The 12,389-nt window shown below is 43.8% G+C and overlaps 1 protein-coding gene across 2 annotated transcripts in view; it reads left to right on the plus strand.

Moving 5' to 3' along the window:
* The window catches only part of F13a1 (coagulation factor XIII A chain), a 217,020-nt gene that overhangs the window by 184,441 nt on the left and 20,190 nt on the right, over positions 1 to 12,389 (plus strand). For both annotated transcript variants that reach the window (XM_008831654.2, XM_017797775.1), the window contains one exon: positions 3,924 to 4,084. In XM_008831654.2, coding sequence (XP_008829876.1) covers positions 3,924 to 4,084 — 161 coding nt within the window. The remainder of the gene's footprint in view (positions 1 to 3,923; positions 4,085 to 12,389) is intronic.

Here is a 12,389-nt window from a genome sequence, read left to right on the forward strand (position 1 = left end):
ATGGCCATAGGCTAACTTAGATTTTGCAAAAGCACACTGAGGCCAGTGAGAATGGCTTCGTGGGTAAGAGCACATGCCATCAAGCCTGGAAACCTGAGTTTGATTCCCCACACAGTGGGAGGAGAGAACCAATTCCTCTAAGTTGTCTTCTGACCTCTACTTCTACACCATGACATGTACATGTATACACACACACACACACACACACACACACACACCACTAATAATTTTAAAAAATTAAAGAAAAAGAAGATCATACTAGGTGCTGGTCACTTGGCTGAGCAGAGACTGAGGAAGCAAGGCTGAGACTCAGAGACCAGTTAGGATGCTACAGTGATCATTTATCTGAAAGGCGGTGATAGTGTTAGAGGTGAATGACAACTAGTCAGATCTGGATGCATTCTGAAGGTATAGCCCACCTGATTTGCCTGTGCATGTGAAAGGAGGATGTGGAGGAAACTCAATGAAATGACAGGTGTAAAATGCTTTGACATCGTAGTTTTCAGTACCTGTTACCTTCCAATATAGTGGGAACCTGAAGCTGGCTTGGTACTTCAAAGTCACACGTAGCTTTTAAAGAAAAACAGGTAACAGAACCCAGATCACCTTTGGCCAAGGACAATAAGCCAATGGGTGCAAACTCATGCCCTTAGTGTGCCAGTTCACTTGTGGGAATCTAGCATTCTTCCCTAGACAGAGAATAAAACACCTTTTCCTACCTTACAAACCTCCCAACCATTGATCTTCCACTTCTCGCCCTAACCCAATTAAAGGATGAGCTTAAGCTCTGCTTCCTCATTGCAGAAGCAATGCAACCAGACACCTGACTCCCCTGTCACTGTGATGGACTATATCCTCTCAAACTGTAAGCCAAAATAAACAATTCCCTCTCCTAAAGAAGGAGAATGAGGTTACATGATTTCATAGACTGGAATGACACTGTGTATTACTCTACTGAGTCCCTGATGCTGGGACCAAACCTAAGGCCAAGTCAACATTAATGCAGTTCTATCCACACAAACCAGCCAGGGCTTGTCCTAAATACCTTGAAGAGAATTGAAAATTCATTCTTCCTTTTCTAACTTACTAATCAATGCAGGTAAGTGGCATTAATTGCGTGCAATACAATGCACCTTGCAATCTGAAGTAAATCTCAATGTTTTGCAAAACCACACACTTCCAGACCTGGGAGCATTCTCAGGTGCCTCTATTGCAAATAAAGTTTTCTAAGTAGAATGGGAGGCAGACTTTTCAGACTGGTGATTAAAGGGAATGTGTGGGCTAGAATCAGCTTGGGAGATTTGAATAACTTAAGCCACCCAGTACCTTCAAAGGTGCTGTGATTGCCATTTGGCTATATTTAGTTTTCGTTGCTTTTTGGAAGAGATGAGGCTGCTCCAGCCTGTGTCTCCCTTGGCTTTCCCCAGACACCATAAATGATGTTGGCAGCCTCCCAGCTCCACCACTCATCCAGTGAAAATCTATTCCTCCTTCTCTTGCCACGTTTAATAAACTTTATCTAGAACAATTTCTTGCGCAGTGGCAAAACACAGCACTTACATAACGAACTATTTCAAGAGCACTGTTCTCTTGGAATCAGAAGCAAAACCCCATTTCTTTAGTGCTGTGATTGAGGGAGTGGGCAACCTCCAAGAAGAAATGAGCCTTGAGGCTGAGCTGGATTATAAGAGGTGATAAGAGCCTCTGCAAAAGATGAGTACAAAAAGAAGGGCAAATCCTACCAGCTTCAGGAAACCCAGTGTCACTCTTTCTCCAGGAAAAGCCAGGGGAAGACCTATTTAAAAGGAAATTTTATGTATACGAATGTTTGCCTACATGTATTTAGTGAGTGCATTATTTACATGAGTGCAATGTCCACAGAGGCCAGAAGAGGGTTTCACATCCCCTGGAACTGGAGTTATATAGACCATTGTTAGCCACCAAGTGAGTACTGGAAACTGAACCCAGGTCTTCAACAAGAACAGCCAGTGCTCTTAACTGCAGAGCCACCTCTCCAGCCCCAGAAAGACCATTTTTTATTACTATTACTGGAAACACTGAAGGGCAAAATGATGTTCTCTAATGACAGAGTTCACCACTCTGTCATCCAGACCTACTCATTTGAGAACATATCCAGTGGAAGGGGGCCTGAAACACAACTCATCCAAATAGATCATTGCCATCCAAAAGCTACCAAGGAAGCAGAGTCCAGACCCAGCTCCAAAGAAGAAAGTCTTCAGAAAGGAAGAGTTCAAGGATCAAAGTCAAGGCAAGGTCATTCCTCCAAACTAGACCTAAACTGAGTAGCAAGATCTCAGGAGGCTAGCCAAACAAGTCAGTTGTTGAATACTTATCTCGCCAGGGATCTGATCCAAATGCAGATCCTGGTTCAAAGACCGTTGTTCAGAGAACCTGCGACTCTAACCAGCGGCTGCTTCAGCTGGTGTGTGAACCACACCTGGAGCACCAGGGCCTAGGCCAGAAGGGCCATGCCTTCCACTGGAACTGAGGCTTTTACCTAGCTGATTCTTCAGGGGCCCATGACTATGACAGTCATGTTTTCCAATACTGCTGCATCTAGTGTCAAACTGTTCAGGCTAGATGGGTAGCTCAGTGCTAAAGTGCCACGCTTAGCATGTCTGAGCCCCTGAGATCAACTTTTTGTTTTTTAAGGAAACAAAAAATAAAGGAAGCAAGGGAAGGAGGGAGAGAAGGAAGGGCTAATGACTGCATCCCTATCTACAAGACTGTCCAGGGTGGGATCTGCCATTAGGATTTTCAAAGATCTGCAAGACTACAATGTGGAGCAAGACTGAGAATTCAAATGGAGAGCTAGAGGCAGTCCCAGCACCTATACCACTGTAAAGAGAGAGCTGGGAAAGTATTGCCCAAGGCAGGGATCTTCACTGGGTTCTTGGTCTCCAGGACCAGGAAGTTGTCATGAATGTGAGATGTGAGTGTCCCACCTGCAGATGATGAGTGACATCAGCTGCCCCTCATCCCAGAGTTGATGATAAGTGAAGGACTCTCTTTATGGCTTATACTTGCTTAACTTTCAGGCTGCCTTCTACCCCTGTACAGGACTGTTGTTCAGCATGATAGGTTGAAATGAAATACTAATACTCTTAAACCATCAGTCATCAGAACTCCTGCAGAAAGGTAGACTCTTTGATAAAAGCCAGGCATGGGACAGGAGATGGTAGAGATGTTTGGCTGTGGCTGTTTATAGAGCCTATGCCCTGTGAGTGGAAGAAGGTCTGAGTCACCTGCTGGGCCTCCTGGCTGATGGCACAGCACAGACCTGGCTCTGGAGGTCTCAGCCTGCAGAACTGCCCTTTGCTGTTCATAATCCTGGGCTCTAGGAAATGGAACCACAGACCAAATAGGCCAAGCCACAAACACAACTCTGCATCCTTAGCCCCAGTGGGGATTAGAGGCCAATGAGGCTACTTCCCATCCTCCATGCCATCCTGTATGACCCAGTTCCTAAAACTAGCAGCAGTGTTTTGGCACAGAGGTCTTCCAAATTACAAAGAGGAAAGAGGCTGTTGAAAACCCCTGGTGGCCTTGGGCCATCTTGGGATTGCCTTTGTCTGAGGCAGCTAGGTTGAAGCTCCTTGGCTCCATTTTTAACATTTTTTGTTGTGGTTTTCCATTTTACAGCAGCAAAAGCAATGTTCGGAAAGTTTGACACCTTTTTTCTCTAGTAAGACTTCACTGAATATTAAATTTCCAGCATATTCTTTCTTTACTTAAGAAACAGAGTAGTTTGTCCCTGATTGACTGATCTCTTTGTATCTAACCTTTGCTGTGTTCCTGATAACTTATGTGCTAAGGTGGGAAGGAAAGGGAGAGGGCAGGTAAAACAGATCTTGCCTCATCTCAGGTCTTGATGCCAACTTCTTGGTTTTTCTTCCCTCCAGTCAAGAAAAACGAGGTGCTGGTCAGAGCGGGCGAGTACATGAGCCAGCTGCTAGAACAGGCGTTCCTGCACTTCTTCGTCACAGCACGTGTCAATGAGTCCAGAGATGTCCTAGCCAAGCAAAAGTCAATAGTGCTGACCATCCCCAAGGTCATCATCAAGGTCAGTAAGCATCCCATCTCAGTCAAGGGAGAAGGGCAAAGTGATAAACAGCCAAGCTTATCACTTCTCTCTCTCTCTCTCTCTCTCTCTCTCTCTCTCTCTCTCTCTCCTTCTCCAAACACATAATGGATCTAGGCTCCTCCTGTTCTTTGAAAGAAGCAAGCCGCCCTATATATAGTCATGTGCATGTAACACTCCTCTTCTCTCCTGATTTAAAATATATAGAAGTGAATGCAGTTATAAATATAACCTGTGGGTATAAACACACTTGTGGAGGAAGATAAAGATGTGTAATACATACAGATTCAGAACTCTCTGTGTCTTCAGAACAAAGTGGGTCAGACTTCCAGACTGCCTACATCCTCCCATCTGCATTTTTGGACAGTAACGTTGCTCACTGAGGTGTGACTGTATACAGTAGGATGTGCAAACCGAAGTGTACAGCTGGAAGGCAATAGCTGCATATACATATGCCATTATAAGCACAGCCAGATGAAAATATAGAGGCTTCTCAGCTCTCTAGAAAGTTCCTTCCTGCTTTTTCCTGTCCACAATCCCTCCTCCATCACCAAGATAACCATTTTTCTGGTTCCTTCCACCCTGAGTTCATTTTGCCTATTTGGCCAATAGCTTTAGTGGTGCCCTTTCTGTCCACAATCCCTCCTCCATCACCAAGATAACCGTTTTTCTGGTTCCTACCACCCTGAGTTCATTTTGCCTATTTGGCCAATAGCTTTAGTGGTGCCCTTTAGTGGTGCCATTGGTAAAGGCCAACCAAGGGGAATGGGACTGGAAGACAGATATGGGAGCCTGTTTCACTCGCTTCTTAGTGGCACAGGGTAGCTTCTGGTGGCATCAGTAACCAGCTTCACCCCTGAGACCCTTTCCTCCCCTAGAAGCAGAGACCAAGCATCCAGCACTCACCTTGAGGAGTAGTACCCTATGCCATTCTGATCCAGGGATTAGAGACCTTTGCCAGTGTTTGGACAGTATTCTTCTTGAAGGGACTAAGTGATTAGCATAGACCCTACTGCATTCTCTGACAGTGGTCAAAAAATCAAAGTGACCCCAGAGATTGGGCACTGGGCAGGGTGAGGGGTAGGCCTTGTTTCTTGGGAACTATTTGCTGTGAATCATTTGTAAAGCTAATGAATGTTGTGTAATATTGAAAATGGCTACTCTGACTGGGTATGTACTAAGTTCCAGCTGCCACTATCAAAATATTTTATGCGTATCATTGCAATTTCAACACACAATAACCCTTCCCAGGTAAGGAGTACAAACATTTCCACTTCACACATAAGAAAAATAAAGGAAATAGGGGCGGTAAAACCCACGCATGATCATACAGACATCAAGAGGTAGAGCTGGGTCTCCAACCCCAGCAGTCTGCCTACAGAGGTAAGGTGAGAACTGGCTCCCTCCACTGCTTTACAACGTCTGGTCCTGTGAGGATGGCATATGAATCACCTCAAAATGAGGCTCACCTGAACTTGAGGATGTGTAGTGTCCATTTGAGGAACAGAATACTAGGCCCTCTATCTTTAAGGAGGCCTATGCTGTCATAGCTCTTTGGTTCTTTTACTACAATCACTTCACATAGACCTACTGTGGTTGATACAGTCTGAACAACAGGCCTTAAGAGGCAGAATACAAATGAAGATGAATGCACAGGCTGAGGGAGAATCAGAATTGTGTAGGCAAAGTAAGAAACAAATGCTAGACAGGGAAGCAGACACCAGAGTTACTCCAAGGATGCTGTTGTATCATGATGATATGGATTTAATGGCACAGGCACAGGGGTCACAGTATCAGGAGTCACACTGAGTCTTCTTTGGGTCATGCACTGGGCCTGCAGTTCTCCCCTGGTTACACAGGAAAGACGTCTTTTGCTGTTCTTAGGGAGGATGTTAAGCAGGGTCTAGACCTATGCTGAACACTGAGCCTTTCCCACCAGAGACTGACCTCCCCTGCTCATCTCATTATGAAGTGATGGCTTGTTCCTGCCAAGATCTCAGGAGAAACCTTTCTAAGCTGTGAAGTGCTCAGGCCTCAGCACAAAAAAAGAAATTAATTGCACCACTGATAATAAACTAGATGTATAGAGGAAAGGGATATCTTTGATCTTTTTAGGTATTATTAATTAGAAGGGTAATTTGTTGGCTATCTTCTGGGTTTCCTTAAAGAGCAGTTGACCTCCCCAAGGTAGAATCAGAAATGTCTCATCCCAGAAATTAACAGACCTGGGCAGTATTTGAAAGAGTTTGGTTGAGTTGATTTGGTTTGGTTTGGTTTGGTCTCCATGAAGGAAGCAGGAATGCTAGTTCTAGAGGAAGCTTACTCAGAGTCAAGGCCATTGACTGAGATTGAAGAATGAGACAGAAGGAAATTCTGGATTCTATACAATGTTAAGTCTGCTCAGAAAAGGTATAGATGAAGGATAAACTAAATCCAAATAGGGGGAGAGATATGCCAGGGGAGCGCACTCTATACCCTAATGCCACTTAGGTGTCACCAGAGAAGGGCCCTGATTCCAGAAACCATAGGTAGTATCGAGGGTACCTCGGACACTGGAGACATGGAAAACAGCCATGGTCTTCAGATGTCGGTGCTCACCTTGGAAGTAGTGAGAAAAGCAGGGGAAAGGGACTTGTGGAGGAGAAGGGAGTGGAGAGGATGTTGAGATGAAATATTTCATGGGAAGGCTCAGGAAATCAAGTCACATAAATGGCACAAAACAAGTATTGGAAAGGGAGCAAAATGCACTAAAATTAAAAAACCCATAATGGCTCAAAACCCACGGGTCCAGAATCACTTAGGACATGTGACCCCAGATACTAAGAAAATGCTAGAATCTGTTTCCATAGCTTTGATCCTGGGATGGGATCACTGGAGACTGAACCTCTCACAGTGTCTGTGCATGAATATGCCAGGTGCAGGGTAAACCTTGAGAAAGGAAATTAGGAGGACAGGACCTTCCTACCTTCCTTCTGTAGACAGGAGGTAGTAAAAGGCCAGGGTGGCTCTGAGCAGTGACAACAGCTGAGTCATTAAGCACTGGATTGCTGAGGGCACTCCTTCTATTGTCTGAAATTCATTACTTGAGAGTATAGTGATCAAAACATGAACCCTGTAACCAAACTTCCTGGGTTCAAAGCTGTTTCCTCAGCATAACTGTACAACCCTGCCAAGTCATTGAGCCTCTCTGAGATTCTGTTTTCTTATTGCACTGGTAAAGGCAGTAGCAATTCTCACTTCAGAGAGTTTTTACATTAATTGAGCCAAGGATGCCTGATGCCCAGGTCACAACAAACAGCTACTGTATGCCACTGGCTCTTACTGCAGTTGCTTCTCTTCCTAATTGGCCCATGATCACACCTGATGGGGGAAGAAGGCCAGCAGCTCTAGCCCAGGTCTTTCTTGATATGCAGGTAACCTCTGGGCCACGTTGCTCTCACACCAGGACCTGCACAGGAAGCAAGAGTAGTGTGAATCTTAGCAGAAAAGTTTGTGTGTTGCAAAGGTGGGGGAGGTAACAATTTTAACAAAGTATAAGAATTAAAACCAGAAGGATAAGCTAGCTTCAATGAATGGTTATCACTCAACTAGCAGAGGACAGAGAAACCATTCCAGATACTGGAGAAAGGCATGAGCTGGGGCAGGGGAAGGAGGCAGTAGGTTGGGAGGCAATAGGAAGCAGCATTGTTTAAATAGAGGTTGGGAGCCAGTGAGAGTGAGGGTACCCCCAGAAAGACACTTAGGCCCAATTTGAGGTGAGTCTAGAATGTGTGGATGAGGCTTTGTAATTGACTCCATGGATAAAAAGGCTTCAGGGAAGACTCTAGAGCAAGGCTATTATATGATAGACACTGCTCCGCCCCCAAGACTTTCTCTATGGAGTCTTTGCTCAAAGCATTGCCTTTTGGGCCTCTCCAGCTCCTCTCTGAGAATGAAGTTGCCTAGAAGCTGGAATCCAGTTGTTCTTGTCTATCTCTCTTTCTACAGAAAATCTAGACCAACTCAGATGATCACGGTCCCATCCATGACTCCAACTCACCATCGACTATAGCACAGAGGCCAGTGGCCTCAGTTCTTTACATCCCGATGTGCCCGCCCACCTGGGGTTTCATTCATTCCCATGCCCATACAGATTGGATTTGAGTTAAATTTGTTCCCATTTAACTATTCCCAGCACCCACCATGCGTGAGTCACAGTTGGAGATCTTCACATGGAAAACGGCAGGGAGAGACATTCATTAAACTTTAATGAGCACACATCTCTTCTCTCATGCTATCAAAATATTTTGATGAGAAAAGTATATTTTATTAAAAGCAGACATGGAATTTTTCTCTGCCTTCCTATGTGTTGATTGTCAAAAGCTGCTTTAAGTCAGGAAAAAAAGGCTCTCCAGCATTTTAATTGTTAATGAACAGCTGGGTTTTTTTTGTAGATGGGCCACTGAGGGAATCAAACTGGTCTCCAGACTACACATGGGTTTATCTGAGGCCTGTGGCCCACAATACAGGAACAGTGATCTAATGGGGTTCTCCTGTACTCAGTTACCCATGAGGGTTTGGTGGTTCTCATATACTTGTGAAAAGCAGCTGCAGCAAATTGTCCAAGAGAGGCAGCAACAGTCCTGTGTAGAGAATCAGAAAAACACAGGACCAGGGCAAGCCTCCAGGTTCACACTCCTATCTGGGAAGCATTAAATTAACACGGCTTCATAGGTAAAATGGGACCACTAATAATAGATCATGTGAGAAATGACATTATTGACCTTCTGAAGAAAAACAGGGACCTTCCACAGAGCGGACCTCCTCCTAGCCAACATTAATACTTAGGTGGGCTATGTCCATCTGGGCTGGGAGAGACAAGTCAAAACCTGCTGTCCCCTTCAGAGGCTCCTTTCCTACCCAGCCCAGGAATGTCATGGTACTACCATATGTCCAGATCTTGTCTAGTAGTAGACATTAGCATGGCTTGTCCTAACAATGGTTATAACACTTTGTTCCAACTGGAGCTTTTCACTAGATGCCCATGATTTTTACTGAGGTTAACCATGGAGTCCTCATAGATTCCTGACTATAAATATCTGGAAAGTGAGGCAGGAAGGATGCTGAGACAGGTGTTGAGGTCTTGTTCCTCCCACATCCTGATTCATACCATATCCCAGAGGACACATTGAAATTAGGGGAACCATTTGGTATGTCATCAGTGTCCTAGACCACTTAACAGTGGCTTGGTAAGGCTTCACTTTGCTCTACAGGAGACTAAATATCCCAAGATTTTCATCAATACGGAGGAGAAAAACAAAGATGAAGTGTTGTAGTTTTCCTTGAGCACTATGCCAAAAGCTTGGGAATCCTGACCAACATCTCCTCTCATTGTGACAAATACCTCAGATAAATCAACTGAAAGGAGACAAAGAGTTATTCTGGCTCGCGGTTTCAAATACTGCAGTCTGTGATCAGTTAGTTCATGTTCCATAATGATAGAAACATGAGGCAGAGAAGATGTTCATCTCATGGCAAAAAGAAGCAAAGAGAAAGAGACCAGGATTCCAATATCCGCCCCCGAAAGGCACACCCACAGCGACCTAGCTTCCTTCCACCAGGTCCTGCTTCTTAGCTTCCACCAAAGCCTTTAGCACAGGGCCTCTGGGAGACAGTCAAGAGGAAAATCATAGTATCTTCCATGTCTCCAACAAAATACGCTCTCTCCAGCCTCCCTGTGTTCTCAGTGACTCTGGCCTAGTCAGCCCAGCCCTTCAAGGGGAGGCTAAGAGCAAAGAAACCAGGAGGAAGGTGGGCTTTTTCTCTCTGTGCCTCTCTTCTCCACATCTGAGAAATAGAAGCCACATCACTCCAAAGAGGCACTTGTAAGTGAGGAATGTGTCATGGTTACCCAGCAATGCTTCCTCCCTTCCAACCTCAGACTCAATAAATATAATTTTCAGAATACAATAATGGCCAAATATTTAATAATAACAGAATATATAATTATCTGAATGTAATGTGGGATTATTCCAATTACTACATAAGAAACAGAATATCAAAGAGATCTAGGTACTTGCTCAAGGACAGTGTCAGACCCTGGTGCCCAAGGCCTAAATCCAACTCACTTTTGCTCATGGTCACAGGTTCATCCTGGAAGAATATCTAGGTCTGTCTCTGTGTCTCTTTGTGAGTCTTTCTTTGCCCCCCTCCCCCATCTCTGGATGTGCTCGCAGACACAGCTACATCCTTCACACTAAGCTACTTGGGGAGAAGAAAATAAAAGGTATTTATCTCTAAGTTCCTGCCTGCATGAGGGAGTCTGAGCAGGAAACACCTGTTTACCCCAAAGAGCCCCAAGTGAGGAACATTCTTCCCTGGCTTTCTGTGCTCACACCTGTCCATGGCTGTAGGTCACAGAGAACCAAAACCATAGAATGAGACAGTGTAAACTCCATCAACATAGAGGGCACACCCTGGACTCTGTGAGTTCTGAGGCTCTGAAGTGTACTCCCTTCACCCCTCACTCTACAACTATGCAGCAATACGCCTATAAGAGGGAAAAGGAGATGTCATGGGTAACTGTAACACCCAAAATGTAATTTGTTCTATGCATTTCCTGCGTTCTGCTGTTTAAATCTTTTTAAAATATTTTTATTGGGTTTTGTGCATTTCATATAATAGATCTTAATCATAATCCCCTGTCTGTGCCCACCTCCATATCTTTAGAAAGACAGACACAGAAAGAAAAGCATCTAGAATAACCAACCACATCTACCTGTCATGTAATTCCACTATGGATCTCTTTTTGAAAATGGTATCTCTAACTTTACCCTAAATAGAAAATCCTATTATCATCCAGTAATATACTTGAAGGCCCCAAGGCCACCTTGTCACATCTCACTCTGGTATAGGAATCTAATTCTTTCCTCATAAATTCAAAAGGAATAAGGTGGGTGGTAGATGTATTTTCAAATATAGTTCAGGGTCAACTTATAATCATTGCCCTCAATGGATGGTTTGGTGATAACATAAAAAGCCAACTCTGTAAATGATTCTATAGTGGGTCTCAGAAAATAAAGAAGCTCTTCCCACAAAAATGTTACTATTTTTAATCTCTCATCTGTCAGAGATCACAGTGAGGATAGTGTTTCAAGGCGAATGTTTTAGAGTCAGAAAGGCCTAGATTTATTTCCGGGTTGGTTCTGCCAATTTACTGGTTCTATATATCTAATAAGTTCCACTTTCATGCCGAGATAATACTAATAACAGTGTTCCTCCCATTGGGCTGTAAGGATTCAGTAAGACAGAGCGAGCAAATGATAGGCAGAAGTGTCTGTGTTACCAAAAACACCGCTGTAAGCTATGTGTTATTGTTACTAAAGAGTTAGGATGGGATATGATGTGATCATCTGGCACAAACTGCACCATGTCTCAACCTCTATCCTTACTGTGATAACTCAAGCAAGTTACCTAATTTCTCTGTGCCTCAGTTTCCTCATCTCTAAAGTAAACACAATATCTACCTCATGGGTTTGCAAAGATTAAATGACTTCATAGAACTTCCTACAATGATGGGCATATTCTAAATCCACACTGTCCAATGTGATATGTTAGTGATGCTGGAGTTAGTCGTAGTCCTAAACCCTTAAAATGTAGAAGATACCATCAAAGACTGAATTTTTAAAGTTTCACTTCATTTTAATTAACTCAAATTTACATAGCCATCTGGGATAGTGACTGCCATCTTGGCCAGCACAGACTTTTCCACCACCTAACCTCGGTGACACTGTTGCATCACTCAGTAAATGGTAGACTACACATTAGTGGGGATCAGCACAGGCTCTGGAGTTGGTGAGCAGTTTATAAACAAGCAACTGCTTATTTCCAGCAGTGACCATGGGGTGAGTAGGAAGAAATTCAATTTCCAGTGATTCCTGGAAGACGTAATTGAAAGCACTTGAAATTAGGACTGTTAGGTGAATCTAATACATCATGTGAATCAAATTGCCAATTTAATTCATTCTCACTCTTTCTCAAACTTCTCTCTCTTTTTCGTGTGTGTGTGAGAGAGAGAGGGTGGGGAAAGAGAGACACTTTGCTGTTTACCAAAGAATCAAACTAGTTGCTCATTATGAACTGCTATAAAGGGCAGAACTCACGGCATCATTATTGGTGAATGCAATTACCTAGGAAAGACTATAGGTTGATTTTTAAGAACAGATATTCTAAATAAAATAGTGAAAAAAGTAGAGTCATGAGAAGTATAGACAGGCATAGGGTGTCTCCAAGGAGAGCACACTTTCTG

Source organism: Nannospalax galili, unplaced genomic scaffold, assembly GCF_000622305.1.
Source record: "Nannospalax galili isolate Female #2095 unplaced genomic scaffold, S.galili_v1.0 scaffold72, whole genome shotgun sequence".
Classification (NCBI taxonomy): domain Eukaryota; kingdom Metazoa; phylum Chordata; class Mammalia; order Rodentia; family Spalacidae; genus Nannospalax; species Nannospalax galili.